This window comes from Cherax quadricarinatus, chromosome 39 (assembly GCF_038502225.1).
Source record: "Cherax quadricarinatus isolate ZL_2023a chromosome 39, ASM3850222v1, whole genome shotgun sequence".
NCBI classification, from domain to species: Eukaryota; Metazoa; Arthropoda; class Malacostraca; order Decapoda; family Parastacidae; genus Cherax; species Cherax quadricarinatus.
In genome coordinates this window covers 24688684-24703929 of record NC_091330.1, presented here as the reverse complement: position 1 = coordinate 24703929, position 15246 = coordinate 24688684, and the positions used below count along the sequence as shown (strand labels likewise).

The following is a 15246-nucleotide window of genomic DNA, read 5'->3' as shown; positions in this document are numbered from 1 at the left end:
GTAACTTCCATTATATCAAATGAGCCCAAGAAATTGCAAATATAACTATAAAAAACAAACAAAAAAGCACTGCAAATTCAGTTTTAATCGAAAATCACGGTCTCAGTTTTTTCTCATTATACACTGTGTGCTGCAGGATTTGTTTTATGTGGTGCACACATACCACATAGATGTATTCTCTCATATCTAGACCCAAATTTACCACTCACAGCTTATCAGAGTGAGCTGAGCTCATGGCGTAGATCTACGCTTTGGACCCTGAACGTAAAGCCGTAGATCTACGGCATGGACCCTGAAAGGGTTAAACTGTCCAAACGTAGATCTACGTTCACTTGCCCTGCGCTCCAAATAGTATTTAAAAAAAAAAATTAAATTAAAGAGGGCAATTTTCTGTGTGTAATAAGATCCCAAAAAATTTTTTAGGATCAGTACTTACCAAGACTGCAAAGTTGGCACTGGATGCTCACTTGACAGCAATATCGAGTCCTGCCGCTTGCAGAAGTGTTGCCAATATACATTTTTTCCTCGTTTTTTTTTTTTTTCTTTTTTCAACAAGTCGGTCGTCTCCCACCGAGGCAGGGTGACCAAAAAAAAGAAAGAAAATCCCCAAAAAGAAAATACTTTCATCATCATTCAACACTTTCACCACACTCACACATTATCACTGCTTTTGCAGAGGTGCTCAGAATACAACAGCTTAGAAGCATATACGTATAAAGATACACTACATATCCCTCCAAACTGCCAATATCCCAAACCCCTCCTTTAAAGTGCAGGCATTGTACTTCCCATTTCCAGAACTCAAGTCCGACTATATGAAAATAACCGGTTTCCCTGAATCCCTTCACTAAATATTACCCTGCTCACACTCCAACAGATCGTCAGGTCCCAAGTATCATTCGTCTCCATTCACTCCTATCTAACACGCTCATGCACGCTTGCTGGAAGTCCAAGCCCCTTGCCCACAAAACCTCCTTTACCCCCTCTTTCCAACCCTTTCGAGGACGACCCCTACCCCTTTTTCCTTCCCCTACAGATTTATATGCTTTCCATGTCATTCTACTTTGATCCATTCTCTCTAAATGACCAAACCACCTCAACAACCCCTCTTCTGCCCTCTGACTAATGCTTTTATTAACTCCACACCTTCACCTAATTTCCACACTCCGAATTTTCTGCATAATATTTACACCACACATTGCCCTTAGACAGGACATCTCCACTGCCTCCAACCGTCTCCTCGCTGCTGCATTTACCACCCAAGCTTCACATCCATATAAGAGTGTTGGTACTACTGTACTTTCATACATTCCCTTCTTTGCCTCCATAGATAACGTTTTTTGACTCCACATATACCTCAACGCACCACTCACCTTTTTTCCCTCATCAATTTATATAATTTTTATGTTCTGATAATTACAATGATGATGAATGATGATGAAAGTATTTTCTTTTTGGGGATTTTCTTTCTTTTTTGGGTCACCCTGCCTCGGTGGGAGACGGCCGACTTGTTGAAAAAAAAAAAAAAAAATTACAATCTTGGCAGTTTGGAAGGATATGTTATACAGAGGACCCTCAGCTAACGATGGCATCACCTAACCTTAAATCCAGCATATGATACATTTTAAAGCAAAAATTTTGCCTCGGCTAACGCTAAAAAACTCGCCCTATGTGATTCGTTCGAGACGCGTGCATATATGGCCTGAGCGCGCCTCAGTTTTCCCATGGGTGCCAGTGTTTACAAGCCAGCCAGTGTGGTCGCATCCACGCATACAATCGGAACATTTCGTATCATCACAGCGTTTTTAGTGATTGTATCTGCAAAATAAGTCACCATAGGCCCCAAGAAAGCTTCTAGTGCCAACCCTGCAGGAAAAAGGGTGAGAATTACTGTGGATATGAAGAAAGAGATAATTGCTAAGTACGAAAGTGGAGTGCATCTCTCGGAGCTGGCCAGGTTGTATACCAAACCCCAATCAACCATCGCTACTATTGTGGCCAAGAAAACAACAATCAAGGAAGCTGTTCTTCCAAAAGGTGCAACTTTGTTTTCGAATAAGAGATCACAAGTGATAGAAGATGTTGAGAGACTGCTATTGGTGTGGATAAACGAAAAACAGATAGCAGGAGATAGCATCTCTCAAGCGATCATATGTGAAGTTGCATGAGGATTTAATTAGAAAAATGCCTGCAACTAGTGGTGATGTGAGTGAATTTAAGGCCAGCAAAGGTTAGTTTGAGAGATTTAAGAATCATAGTGGCATACATAGTGTGATAAGGCATGGTGAGGCTGCCAGTTCAGACCAAAAAGCGGCTGAAAAATATGTGAAGGAATTCAAAGAGTACATAGACAGTGAAGGACTGAAACCTGAACAAGTGTTTAATTGTGATGAAACAGGCCTGTTTTGGAAGAAAATGCCAAACAGGACCTACATTACTCAGGAGGAAAAGGCACTCCCCAGGACATAAGCCTATGAAAGACAGGCTTACTCTCTTGATGTGTGCTAATGCTAGTGGAGATTGCAAAGTGAAGCCTTTATTGGTGTATCACTCTGAAACTCCCATCGTGTTCAGGCACAACAATGTCCTCAAGGCTAATTTGTGTGTGATGTGGAAGGCAAACAGTAAGGCATGGGTCACTAGAGACCTTTTCTATGACTGGTTACACCATGCATTTGCCCCCACTGTGAAAAATTACCTCCTTGAAAATAAATTGGACCTTAAGTGCCTCCAGGTATTAGACAATGCTCCTGGTCATCCTTCAGACTTGGCAGAGCGACTTTGTGGGGACATGAGCTTCATAATACCACTCCTCTCCTGCAGCCCATGGACCAGCAGGTCATTTCAAACTTCAAAAAAAACTACACAAAAGCCATGTTTCGAAACTGTAGTGACCACAGACACTCGATTAACTCTAAGAGAGTTTTGGAAAGATCACTTTAGTATCCTCAGTTGTGTAAACCTTATAGGTAAGGCTTGGGAGGGAGTGACTAAGAGGACCTTGAACTCTACTTGGAAGAAACTGTGGCCAGAATGTATAGACAAAAGGGATTTTGAAGGATTTGAGGCTAACCCTGAGAAGCATATGCTAGTTGTGGAATCAATTGTGGCATTGGGGAAGTCCTTGGGGTTGGAGGTTAGTGGGGAGGATGTGGAAGAGTTGGTGGAGGAGGACAATGAAGAACTAACCACTGATGAGCTGCAAGATCATCTTCAACAGCAAGAGGCTAGACCTGAGGAAACTGCTTCGGAGGAGGGGAGAGAGAAATTGAAGAAGTTGCCTACTTCAAAGATTAAGGAAATGTGTGCAAAGTGGCTTGAAGTGCAAACATCTATGGATGAAAATCACCCTAACACAGCTACTGCAAGCCATGCTGGTGACTATTACAATGACAATGTTGTGAACCACTTTAGACAAATCATAAAGGGACAGGAGGTACAGGCCTCTATGGACATATATGTTGTGTGACAGAGGTCCAGTGACTCTCAAGCTGGTCCTAGTGGCATTAAAAGAAGGGAAGTAACCCCGGAAAAGGACCTGATACCTCAAGTCCCAATGGAAGGGGATTCCCCTTCTAAACATTAACAACTTCCACACTCTCCCCTCCTCCCATCCCATCAATCATCACCAGATCTTCAATAAAGGTAAGTGTCAGTTTGTGTGTGTTAAAATTAATATCTCATGAGGTAAAATTTTTTTTTTCATACTTTGGGGTGTCTTGCATGGATTAATTTGATTTCCATTATTTCTTATGGGGAAAATTAATTCAGCTAACGATAATTTCAGCATACGATGAGCTTTCAGGAACGGATTAATATTGTTAGCTGAGGGTGCACTGTATATCTTTATACGTATATGCTTCTAAACTGTTATATCTGGGTGCCCCTGCAAAAACACTGATTATGTATGAGTGAGGTGACTGATGAATGATGATTAAAGTATTTCCTTTTTGGGGATTTTCTTTCTTTTTCGGCCACCCTGCCTCGGTGGGAGACGGCCAACTTGTTGAAAAAAAATAAAATACAATTTATAGTAGTTCTTGTGATTTCATAAACAATCTTTCTGACACTAACATTAGGTACAGGTCTGCCATCACAAATCCGGCAATCGGTTCCTTCAGTTATCCGGCACTAATTTCAAATTTCCAGGGTCGCCACACCAACCTGCTGATACTGTTTGGTGGTGCTATTCGGTGCACAAGTTATTTCAATTTCTTTTTCTCCATTTATTGTTATAACCTGCTTTCTTTTACCCCTAGCCATGGTTCCCCCAAATGAAAGAAATGCTTCTCATTGTGTAAAGAACATACACAGTATATTGTCCATAAATGATAAGGTGGCTTTGAAGCCACTGTCAGCTGCCATGAGCTCAGTCTCGTGATGCAGGGGAATATGCTTTATTATTACGCTAATATCAACAAAACAACTTATTTACCTATCACAATTGATCTAATATGACATAATAAACAATATAAATAGCAAAAACATTACAAATACTCCAGAATGAGTAATTGGCATAATACCGAGCGGTTTGACAGAGGTATGAAGAGGATATGAGATACAAGTACCATTCTCCTATTCGTCTTGGTGATTTATATTAGAAAAAACGGAGTACAGTGGACCCCCGCATACCGTTGGCCTTACATAATGTTAAATCCGCATACCGATAGATTTTATCGCTAAGATTTTGCCTCGCATACCGCTAAAAAACCCGCTCAACGCCGTTCGTCCGAGACGCGTCTAATGTGCGGCCTGAGCCAGCCTCACATGTTCCGCCGGTGGCATTGTTTACAAGCCAGCCTCCGCGGTAACATCCAAGCATACAATCGGAACATTTCGTATTATTACAGTGTTTTTGGTGATTTTATCTGCAAAATAAGTGACCATGGGCCCCAAGAAAGCTTCTAGTGCCAACCCTACAGCAATAAGGGTGAGAATTACTATAGAGATGAAGAAAGAGATCATTGATAAGTATGAAAGTGGAGTGTGTGTCTCCGAGCTGGCCAGGTTGTATAATAAACCCCAATCAACCATCGCTACTATTGTGGGCAACAAAATGGCAATCAAGGAAGCTGTTCTTGCCAAAGGTTCAACTGTGTTTTCGAAACAGAGATCGCAAGTGATGGAAGATGTTGAGAGACTCTTATTGGTATGGATAAATGAAAAACAGATAGCAGGAGATAGCATCTCTCAAGTGATCATAAGTGAAAAGGCTAGGAAGTTGCATCAGGATTTAATTAAAAAAATGCCTGCAACTAGTGATGATGTGAGTGAATTTAAGGCCAGCAAAGGTTGGTTTGAGAGATTTAAGAAGCGTAGTGGCATACATAGTGTGATAGGGCATGGTGAGGCTACCAGTTCGGACCACAAAGCAGCTGAAAAATATGTGCAGGAATTCAAGGAGTATATAGACAGTGAAGGACTAAAACCTGAACAAGTGTTTAATTGTGATGAAACAGGCCTGTTTTGGAAGAAAATGCCAAGCAGGACCTACATTACTCAGGAAGAAAAGGCACTCCCAGGACATAAGCCTATGAAAGACAGGCTTACTCTGTTGATGTGTTCCAATGCTAGTGGTGATTGCAAAGTGAAGCCTTTATTAGTGTATCACTCAGAAACTCCCAGAGCGTTCAGGCAAAAGAATGTCCTCAAGGCTAATTTGTGTGTGCTGTGGAGGGCAAACAGTAAGGCATGGGTCACTAGGGACTTTTTCTATGACTGGTTACACCATGCATTTGCCCCCAATGTGAAAGATTACCTAACTGAAAAGAAATTAGACCTTAAGTGCCTCCTGGTGTTAGACAATGCCCCTGGTCATCCTACAGACGTGGCAGAGCGACTTTATGTGGACATGAGCTTCATTAAGGTGAAGTTTTTGCCTCCTAATACCACTCCTCTCCTGCAGCCCATGGACCAGCAGGTTATTGCAAACTTCAAAAAACTGTACACAAAAGCTCTGTTTGAAAGGTGCTTTGTAGTGACCTCAGAAACTCAACTGACTCTAAGAGAGTTTTGGAGAGAGCACTTTAATATCCTCAATTGTGTAAACCTTATAGGTAAGGCTTGGGAGGGAGTGACTAAGAGGACCTTGAACTCTGCTTGGAAGAAACTGTGGCCAGAATGTGTAGACCAAAGGGATTTTGAAGGGTTTCAGGCTAACCCTGAGAGGAGTATGCCAGTTGAGGAATCCATTGTGGCATTGGGAAAGTCCTTGGGGTTGGAGGTTAGTGGGGATGATGTGGAAGAGTTGGTGGAGGAGGACAATGAAGAACTAACCACTGATGAGCTGCTAGATCAACTTCAACAGCAAGAGACCAGACCTGAGGAAACTGGTTCGGAGAAGGGGAGAGAGAAATTGAAGAAGTTGCCTACTACAAAGATTAACGGAAATCTGTGCAATGTGGCTGAAAGTGCAAACCTTTATGGATGAAAATCACCCTCACACAGCTATTGCAAGCCGTGCTGGTGACTATTACACTGACAATGTTGTGAAACACTTTAGGGAAGTCATAAAGGAACGAGAGGTACAGGCCACTATGGACAGATATGTTGTGTGACAGAAGTCCAGTGACTCTGAAGCTGGTCCTAGTGGCATTAAAAGAAGAAGGGAAGTAACCCCAGAAAAGGACTTGACACCTCAAGTCTTAATGGAAGGGGATTCCCCTTCTAAACACTAAGACTCTCTCCTCCTCCCATCCCATCAATCATCACCAGATCTTCAATAAAGGTAAGTGTCATGTAATTGTGCATGCCTTTTTCAGTTTGTGTGTATTAAAATTAATATTTCACGTGGTAAAAAAATTTTTTTTCATTCTTTGGGGTGTCTTGCACGGGTTAATTTGATTTCCATTATTTCTTATGGGGAAAATTCATTCGCATAACGATAATTTCGCATAACAATGAGCTCTCAGGAACGGATTAATATCGTTATGCGGGGGTCCACTGTATAGCACAGGGCTGTGATATACTTGTAATGCACCACAAAACTGAAACAAAAAAGCTATTTTCTCTACACAGATTATCATACATAGCATAGCGGCATAACCCAAAAAAGTCAGTGGCTTATTTCTAGTACCTGGCTTGGGCTTGCCATATATGATTTTGGGTAAATATTTTTTTTTTTGGGCTATCTTATTGAAACTCGGGCAATGTATGATGGAAAGATACTTCTTAAGGTATACGAAAAATTAAAGAAATTGGACCATAAAACGGAGTTCACTTCTCAGCCATTAGCCGCCCCTTAGCGGTATATTTTTGTATGGTTTTTATGGTTGTATTCTCATTTTTTTTTGGTCTCATTTGATAGAATGGAAGCTATATTACAGAAATAGATATATTTTTTATTGTTTTCACAATGAAAAATATCTTGAAATGGAGCTCAAAGTAGCGGAAATGTTAGATTTTCGCCAATGTTCAATGAACTTTCTTGTGTAAGTCAAGTTGGCTAACTTCATTAAGTGTATTCTAACCTAACCACTCTGTAATCCGGCAAACTCAATAATCCAGCACACTACAGGTACCAATGATGCTGGATTTATGATGGCAAACCTGTAATGAAATACAGGTCTGCCATCACAAATCCGGCAATCAGTTATTCGGCACTAATTTGGCTAGCATAATTTTAAATTTCCAGGGTTGCCACACCAACCTGCTGGTACTGTTTGGTTGTGCTACTTACTGCATAAGTCATTCTAATTTCTTTTTCTCCATTTATTGTTATAACCTGCTTACTTTTAGCCCTAGCCATGGTTCCAATGAATAAAAAATGCTTTTCGTTCTGTAAAGCACCTACACAGTACATTGTCCATTAAAGATAAGGTGGCTTTGAAGCCACTGTCAGTTGCCATGAGCTCGGTCTCGTGATGCAGGGGAATATGCTTTATTATTATGCTAATATCAACACTACAGCTTATTGCCTATCACAATTGATCTAATATGACATAATAAACAATATAAATAACATAAACATGTTAAATACTCCAGAATGAATAATATTTGGCATAATACCGAGCAGTTCAACAGAGGTATGAAGAGGACATGGGATACAAGTACCATTCTCCTATCCCTGTCTTAGGGGCTTATATTAGAGAAAACGGAGTGTAGCACATGAATAACAGCACATGGCTGTGATATACACTCGTACTGCACCATAAAACTGAAACAAAAAAGCTATTTCCTCTTCATAGATTATCACACATAGCAGCATGTGTGTAGAGAACCTAGGATAACCCAAAAAAGTCAGACAAAGTGGCTTATTTCTAGTACCTGGCTTGGGTTAGCCATATATGACTTTTGGTAAATATTCGATTCCCAGCCAGGTGTAAATATTATGCAGAAAATTCGGAGTGTGAAAATTAGAAGGTGTGGAGTTAATAAAAGTATCAGTCAGAGGGCTGAAGAGGGGTTGTTGAGGTGGTTTGGTCATTTAGAGAGAATGGATCAAAGTAGAATGAAGTGGAGAGCGTATAAATCTGTAGGGGAAGGAAGGCAGGGTAGGGGTCGTCCTCGAAAAGGTTGGAGGGAGGGGGTAAAGGAGGTTTTGTGGGCGAGGGGGTTGGACTTCCAGCAAGCATGCGTGAGCGTGTTAGATAGGAGTTAATGGAGACGAATGGTATTTGGGACCTGACGAGCTGTTGGAGTGTGAGCAGGGTAATATTTAGTCAAGGGATTCAGGGAAACTGGTTATTTTATATAGCTGGACTTGAGTCCTGGAAATAGGAAGTACAATGCCTGCACTTTAAAGGAGAGGTTTGGGATATTGGCAGTTTGGAGGGATATGTTGTGTATCTTTATACATATATGCTTCTAAACTGTTGTGTTCTGGGCACCTCTGCAAAAACAGTGATTATGTATGAATGAGGTGAAGTGTTGAATGATGATTAAAGTATTTTCTTTTTGGGGATTTTCTTTCTTTTTGGGTCACCCTGCCTCGGTGGGAGACAGTTAACTTGTTATAAAAAAGAAAAAAAAATATAAGCAAGAGGGAAGGGAGTCGTTAGTCTCTTAGTCTGGTGCGGGCAAAGGTATGCTGCTCTTTATTTACATAATCTCAGGTAAGGACCCATTATGGGTGAATGGGAATGGGGAGAGCAGAAGAACTGTGGAGGGAAAGAGAGAGGGCTGGAGAAGAGAAAGCCAGGGCTAGACCCAGCAGGAAGACAATGTGTGGCATCAGCTATATGCTTTGCTAGCAGCAGTTCATTACAGGTCAGGCTTAGGAAGAGGGGGACAGACAGGCATAGTGGACACCAAGATAACAATCGGCAAGAGACTTTGTGACACTGCACGCACACATCTATGGCTATGGTGGTGGCATGGCAAGGATCGGAAATGGTGTGTTATACGGCCAAGGTGGTGCTGGCAAACAACAACAAAAAAAAAAGTGCACATGTATTGCTCAAACCCTACCATCATTGTGAGGTGACTCAATTGGGAGGCACAGATGACCAAAACAAAGATATCCACACATAATCAAGGCTGATAATACCTAGTTATATAGAAACTTGTGTAAGTTAATTAACTCATTAAAAAGTACTCTAGATGGATAATACTATGCAGAACTTGAGGCAGCTGGCCTGACAAACATAAGAGAAGAGAGACTGTATGATCTCTAAAATAAAAAAAACTAAATCCAATTCTGTAAAAAAAAAAAAAAAAAAAAAAAAAGTGATATCTGTGAATTTCAAATATGTGATGAGCTCCAACCTAACCCTCAAGACCTTGAGGGTTCTAATGTAAACATAAGAAAAAAGACAAGAGACAACCATTGTGTTAAAAAAAAAAACTAATAGAACAGCATGTAAAGAATTCAGTGAAACAATAAATTCAACTTACCAAAGCTGATAAGTTAGCCAGAGTCTCAGGTAAGCTGTATTCCTGAGGTCTGAATATTGGAGATGGATCACAGGTGTAATTAAAGTTATCTTCAGATTCACTGTACTCCACTGGACACACAAAGAATGGATACTGGCACATCACATACGACAGCTGTTCAATGAGAAATACTACAAGGAATGTACTCAATGAAGAAGTTACAGTAATTACACAAGAAAACACTGTAATCTCCAAACAAATACATAACTCAATATTCACAATTGGTTAACTGCCTAAATTCTGAAACTTTCCAAACTAGAAAATAATTATTCACTTATTGAAGTCTTTCAATACCATATTCTTGTTCATAATTAACAGTTAACCCCTTGACTGTCGCAACCCCAAATCCTGAGGTGTCTCCTGGTGTTGCAAAATATCCGAAAAAAACATGATTTTTTCTAATGAAATGATAGAGAATGTTTTCCTGATTGTAATGACACCAAGAGAATGAAATTTGATGGAAAACTGACGGAATTACGCTCTCGCAAAGTTAGCGACCTTGGTCATGTTTACGAATCTGCAATTTCGCCCACTTTGAGCCCTATTTTCGGCTAATTTCGTTGTTCCATTCGACCAAACTCATAGCTATTTCTTTAGATTTCCATTTTTTATATTGATTTAGTACAAGAAACTGCCCATTTACCAATTTCAACTGCCCAATAACGCGGTCAGAAATTGGCAATTTGGCTAATTTCACAAAAATTAAAAAATATGACAATTTCAATATAGGGTCCAGAATGAACAATGCAGACATTCCTGGCTCTAAAATAACATTTTCTTTGTTCATCAGTCATGTCTCCAGGCCCCTCTGATATTACTCTTCCTTTCTATTTTGAATTTTTATTCAAACAAAAAATTTACTGTTATACAGACTACTGCAATATTGCAATAATTGTGTAAATAATGTCAACCCATTCATGAATGCATATTAGAATGGCTACTTGGACATTTATTGGAAAATGACATCATTTGTTTACTTTTGAACATCAGCAAAAATCAAACATTTCCCCTACTTTGAGCTCCATTTAAAGGTTCTTTTCATGGTAGAACCAATCAAAATCACCTCTATTTCTATAATATGTTTTCCATTCTATCAAATGAGATCAAGAAAACAAGAATACAACCATAAATACTATAGGAAAATAGACCACAAAGTCGGCATTTTAATTAAAAAAAAATCAGTTCTTTTTCTCATGCACTGCGAGCTGCAGGATTTTTTTATATGGTGCACACTGACCACACAGACCCATTCTCTAACATGTGGGCCTACCAGCTTTCTCCTGCTTGATTTGAAGCCACCAGAATTTATGAGTATATATGTGTCAAACATGGTGGCTCGTAAGACGTATATTTTTTTATTATTTTTTTTTATTATCACACTGGCCGATTCCCACCAAGGCAGGGTGGCCCGAAAAAGAAAAACTTTCACCATCATTCACTCCATCACTGTCTTGCCAGAAGGGTGCTTTACACTACAGTTTTTAAACTGCAACATTAACACCCCTCCTTCAGAGTGCAGGCACTGTACTTCCCATCTCCAGGACTCAAGTCCGGCCTGCCGGTTTCCCTGAATCCCTTCATAAATGTTACTTTGCTCACACTCCAACAGCACGTCAAGTATTAAAAACCATTTGTCTCCATTCACTCCTATCAAACACGCTCACGCATCCCTGCTGGAAGTCCAAGCCCCTCGCACACAAAACCTCCTTTACCCCCTCCCTCCAACCTTTCCTAGGCCGACCCCTACCCCGCCTTCCTTCCACTACAGACTGATACACTCTTGAAGTCACTCTGTTTCGCTCCATTCTCTCTACATGTCCGAACCACCTCAACAACCCTTCCTCAGCCCTCTGGACAACAGTTTTGGTAATCCCGCACCTCTTCCTAACTTCCAAACTACGAATTCTCTGCATTATATTCACACCACACATTGCCCTCAGACATGACATCTCCACTGCCTCCAGCCTTCTCCTCGCTGCAACATTCATCACCCATGCTTCACACCCATATAAGAGCATTGGTAAAACTATACTCTCATACATTCCCCTCTTTGCCTCCAAGGACAAAGTTCTTTGTCTCCAAAGACTCCTAAGTGCACCACTCACCCTTTTCCCCTCATCAATTCTATGATTCACCTCATCTTTCATAGACCCATCCGCTGACACGTCCACTCCCAAATATCTGAATACATTCACCTCCTCCATACTCTCTCCCTCCAATCTGATATCCAATCTTTCATCACCTAATCTTTTTGTTATCCTCATAACCTTACTCTTTCCTGTATTCACTTTTAATTTTCTTCTTTTGCACACCCTACCAAATTCATCCACCAATCTCTGCAACTTCTCTTCAGAATCTCCCAAGAGCACAGTGTCATCAGCAAAGAGCAACTGTGACAACTCCCACTTTATGTGTGATTCTTTATCTTTTAACTCCACGCCTCTTGCCAAGACCCTCGCATTTACTTCTCTTACAACCCCATCTATAAATATATTAAACAACCACGGTGACATCACACATCCTTGTCTAAGGCCTACTTTTACTGGGAAATAATTTCCCTCTTTCCTACATACTCTAACTTGAGCCTCACTATCCTCGTAAAAACTCTTCACTGCTTTCAGTAACCTACCTCCTACACCATACACCTGCAACATCTGCCACACTGCCCCCCTATCCACCCTGTCATATGCCTTTTCCAAATCCATAAATGCCACAAAGACCTCTTTAGCCTTATCTAAATATAGTTAATATAACAAAGTAATCTTTGACTTTTTCAGAGATACTCCTGGTGCACTATAAACAAGGGGCAGCAATACTGCAGCTCAAACAGTCATGTCATGTATGATGTCAGCACACTTCTGGCAGATAACTATTGAATAACGACAAGTGTTGCCAGTGGTGTTGCTAGGGTTGGTGTCACCTGGGGTGGCATCTTTGGTGTCACCTCCTATGAAATCAAAGGGTGGGGGAATGGGGGAGTTAACTCCAGTTACATCACTACTGCATGACCAATGACAAATGTTTAGCAAAGAGAACGTTTAACCCTTTCAGGGTTGGTGCCGTACTAGTACGGCTTGCATGCCAGGGTTGGTGCCGTACTAGTACGCGTAAATTTCAGCGCCTCCAAATCTAGCGAGAGAAAGCTGGTAGGCCTACATATGAAAGAATGGGTCTATGTGGTCAGTGTGCACAGTATAAAAAAAATCCTGCAGCACACAATGCATAATAAGAAAAAGAAACCTCTGACCATGTTTTTGATTTAAAACAACTTTGCAGTGTATTTTCGTATGCTATTTATGGTTGTATTCTATTTTTCCTGGTCTCAATTTATAGAATGGAAGACATATTACAAAAACTGAGATGATTTTTATTGGTTTCACAATGAAAAGTACCTTGAAATTGAGCTCAAAGTAGTAGGAATGTTTGATTTTTGCCAAAGTTCAAAAGTAAAAAAAATCAAGCCATGCATCCAATACACGTCAACTGGTGAGTCTAACATTCTTTCACAAGTGTGCTGATATAATTTATACCATTTCTACACCAATGCAGTAGTCTGCATAACAGTAAATCTTCTATTTTTTGTGAGAATAAAAATTCAAAGTGGAAAGCAAAAGAAATGTAACAGAGGCCTGGGGACATGACTAATGAACAGAGGAAATTTTATTTTAGTGCCAGGAATGTCTGTCTTGTTTTTTCTGGACCCTATTTGGAAATTGGCATCTTTTGAAATTTGTGTGAAATTGGCAAAATTGCCAATTTTGGACCATTTTATTGGATAGTTGAAATCTGTAAGTGGGTGGTTTCTTGTACTCATTCGATAGAAAAAATGGAGTTCTAGTGAAATAGTTATGATTTTTGTTGACTGGTACATTGGAATTGGCCGAAAATAGGGCTCAAAGTGGGCGAAATCGCCGATGCGTAAACATCATCAAGACCGCTAACTTCGCGAGAGCATAATTCCATGAGTTTTCCATCAAATTTCATAATTTTGGTGTCATTATATCGGGAAATGATTCTCTATCATTTCATAAGATTTTTTTTTTTTTTTTTTTTTTAATTTCCAACCCTGAGAACAAGTTTAGGAGTGGGCCTGCCGACCCTGAAAGGGTTCAGGGCCATAAACCGAACAGAATACTACTTCTCAACTTTATTAACCCTTAACCCTTTGACTGTCGCGGCCATATATATACGTCTTACGAGGTACCGTGTTTGACTTATACTCACAAATTCTAGCGGCTTCAAATCAAGCAGGAGAAAGTTGGTAGGCCCACCTGTGAGAGAATGGGTCTGTGTGGTCAGTGTGCACCATATAAAAAAAATCCTGGAGCACGCAGTGCATAATGAGAAAAAAAAACTCCGACCGTTTTTTTAAATTAACCCTTTCAGGGTCCGTCCCGTAGACCTACGGCTTTACGTTCAGGGTCCAAACCGTAGATCTACGCCAAGAGCTCAGCTCACTCTGATAAACTGTGAGTGGTACATTTGGGCCTAGATATGAGAGAATACATCTATGTGGTATGTGTGCACCACATAAAACAGATCCTGCAGCACACTGTGTATAATGAGAGAAAAAAAATGAAATCATGATTTTTCGATTAAAACAGCAACTTTGCAGTGTTTTTTCGTATGTTTTTTATAGTTGTATTTGCGATTTCTTGGTCTCATTTGATAGAATGGAAGACATATTACAGAAATAGAGATGATTTTGATTGGTTTTAGCATTGGAAATGGCTTGAAACTGAGCTCAAAGTAGCGGAAATGTTAAATTTTTGCCGATATTCAAGAGTAAACAAACGACCTCACATGTCTAATACACATCAGCTGGTGAGTCTAATATACATTCACAAATATGGTGATGATATTTATACAATTATTACAGTATTGCATAACAGTAAATCTTCTATTTTTTGGTGTGAATAAAAATTCATTATGTGAATAAAAAATCAAAATGGAATTTATTTGTAAAGCCTCAAAACATAACTAATGAACAGAGGAAATGTTAGTTTAGTGCCAGGAATGCCTACATTGTTCATTCTGGACCCTATTTTGAAACTGGAATATTTTGAACTTTGTGTTAAATTGGCCAAATTAACAATTTCTGATCACTTTATTTTGTAGTTGAAACAGTTGACTTGGCGATTTCTTGTGCTCAATCGATAGAATAGAAGTAATACTAGTGAAATAGCTAAGAATTTGGTTGATTGGAATAATGTAATTGGCCTAAAATGGGAGTCAAAGTCGGCAAAATCGCCGATTCGTAAATATCGCTGACACATCAAAATTCGCGAGAGCATAATTTCGTCAATTTTCCACCAAATTTCGTACTTTTTGTTTTATTACCTTCACAAAAAGATTCTCTACGATTTCATAAGA

The 15246-nt window shown here is 39.9% G+C and overlaps 1 protein-coding gene across 4 annotated transcripts in view; it reads right to left on the bottom strand.

Annotated features, from left to right (window-relative positions):
- Cds (CDP-diacylglycerol synthase) overlaps positions 1 to 15246 on the bottom strand; it is a 194793-nt gene that overhangs the window by 93307 nt on the left and 86240 nt on the right. For 3 of the 4 annotated variants that reach the window (XM_070092531.1, XM_070092532.1, XM_070092533.1), the window contains one exon: positions 9835 to 9987. The exons of the other annotated variant lie outside the window; for it this stretch is intronic. In XM_070092531.1, coding sequence (XP_069948632.1) covers positions 9835 to 9987 — 153 coding nt within the window. The remainder of the gene's footprint in view (positions 1 to 9834; positions 9988 to 15246) is intronic. 4 annotated transcript variants of the gene reach the window in all.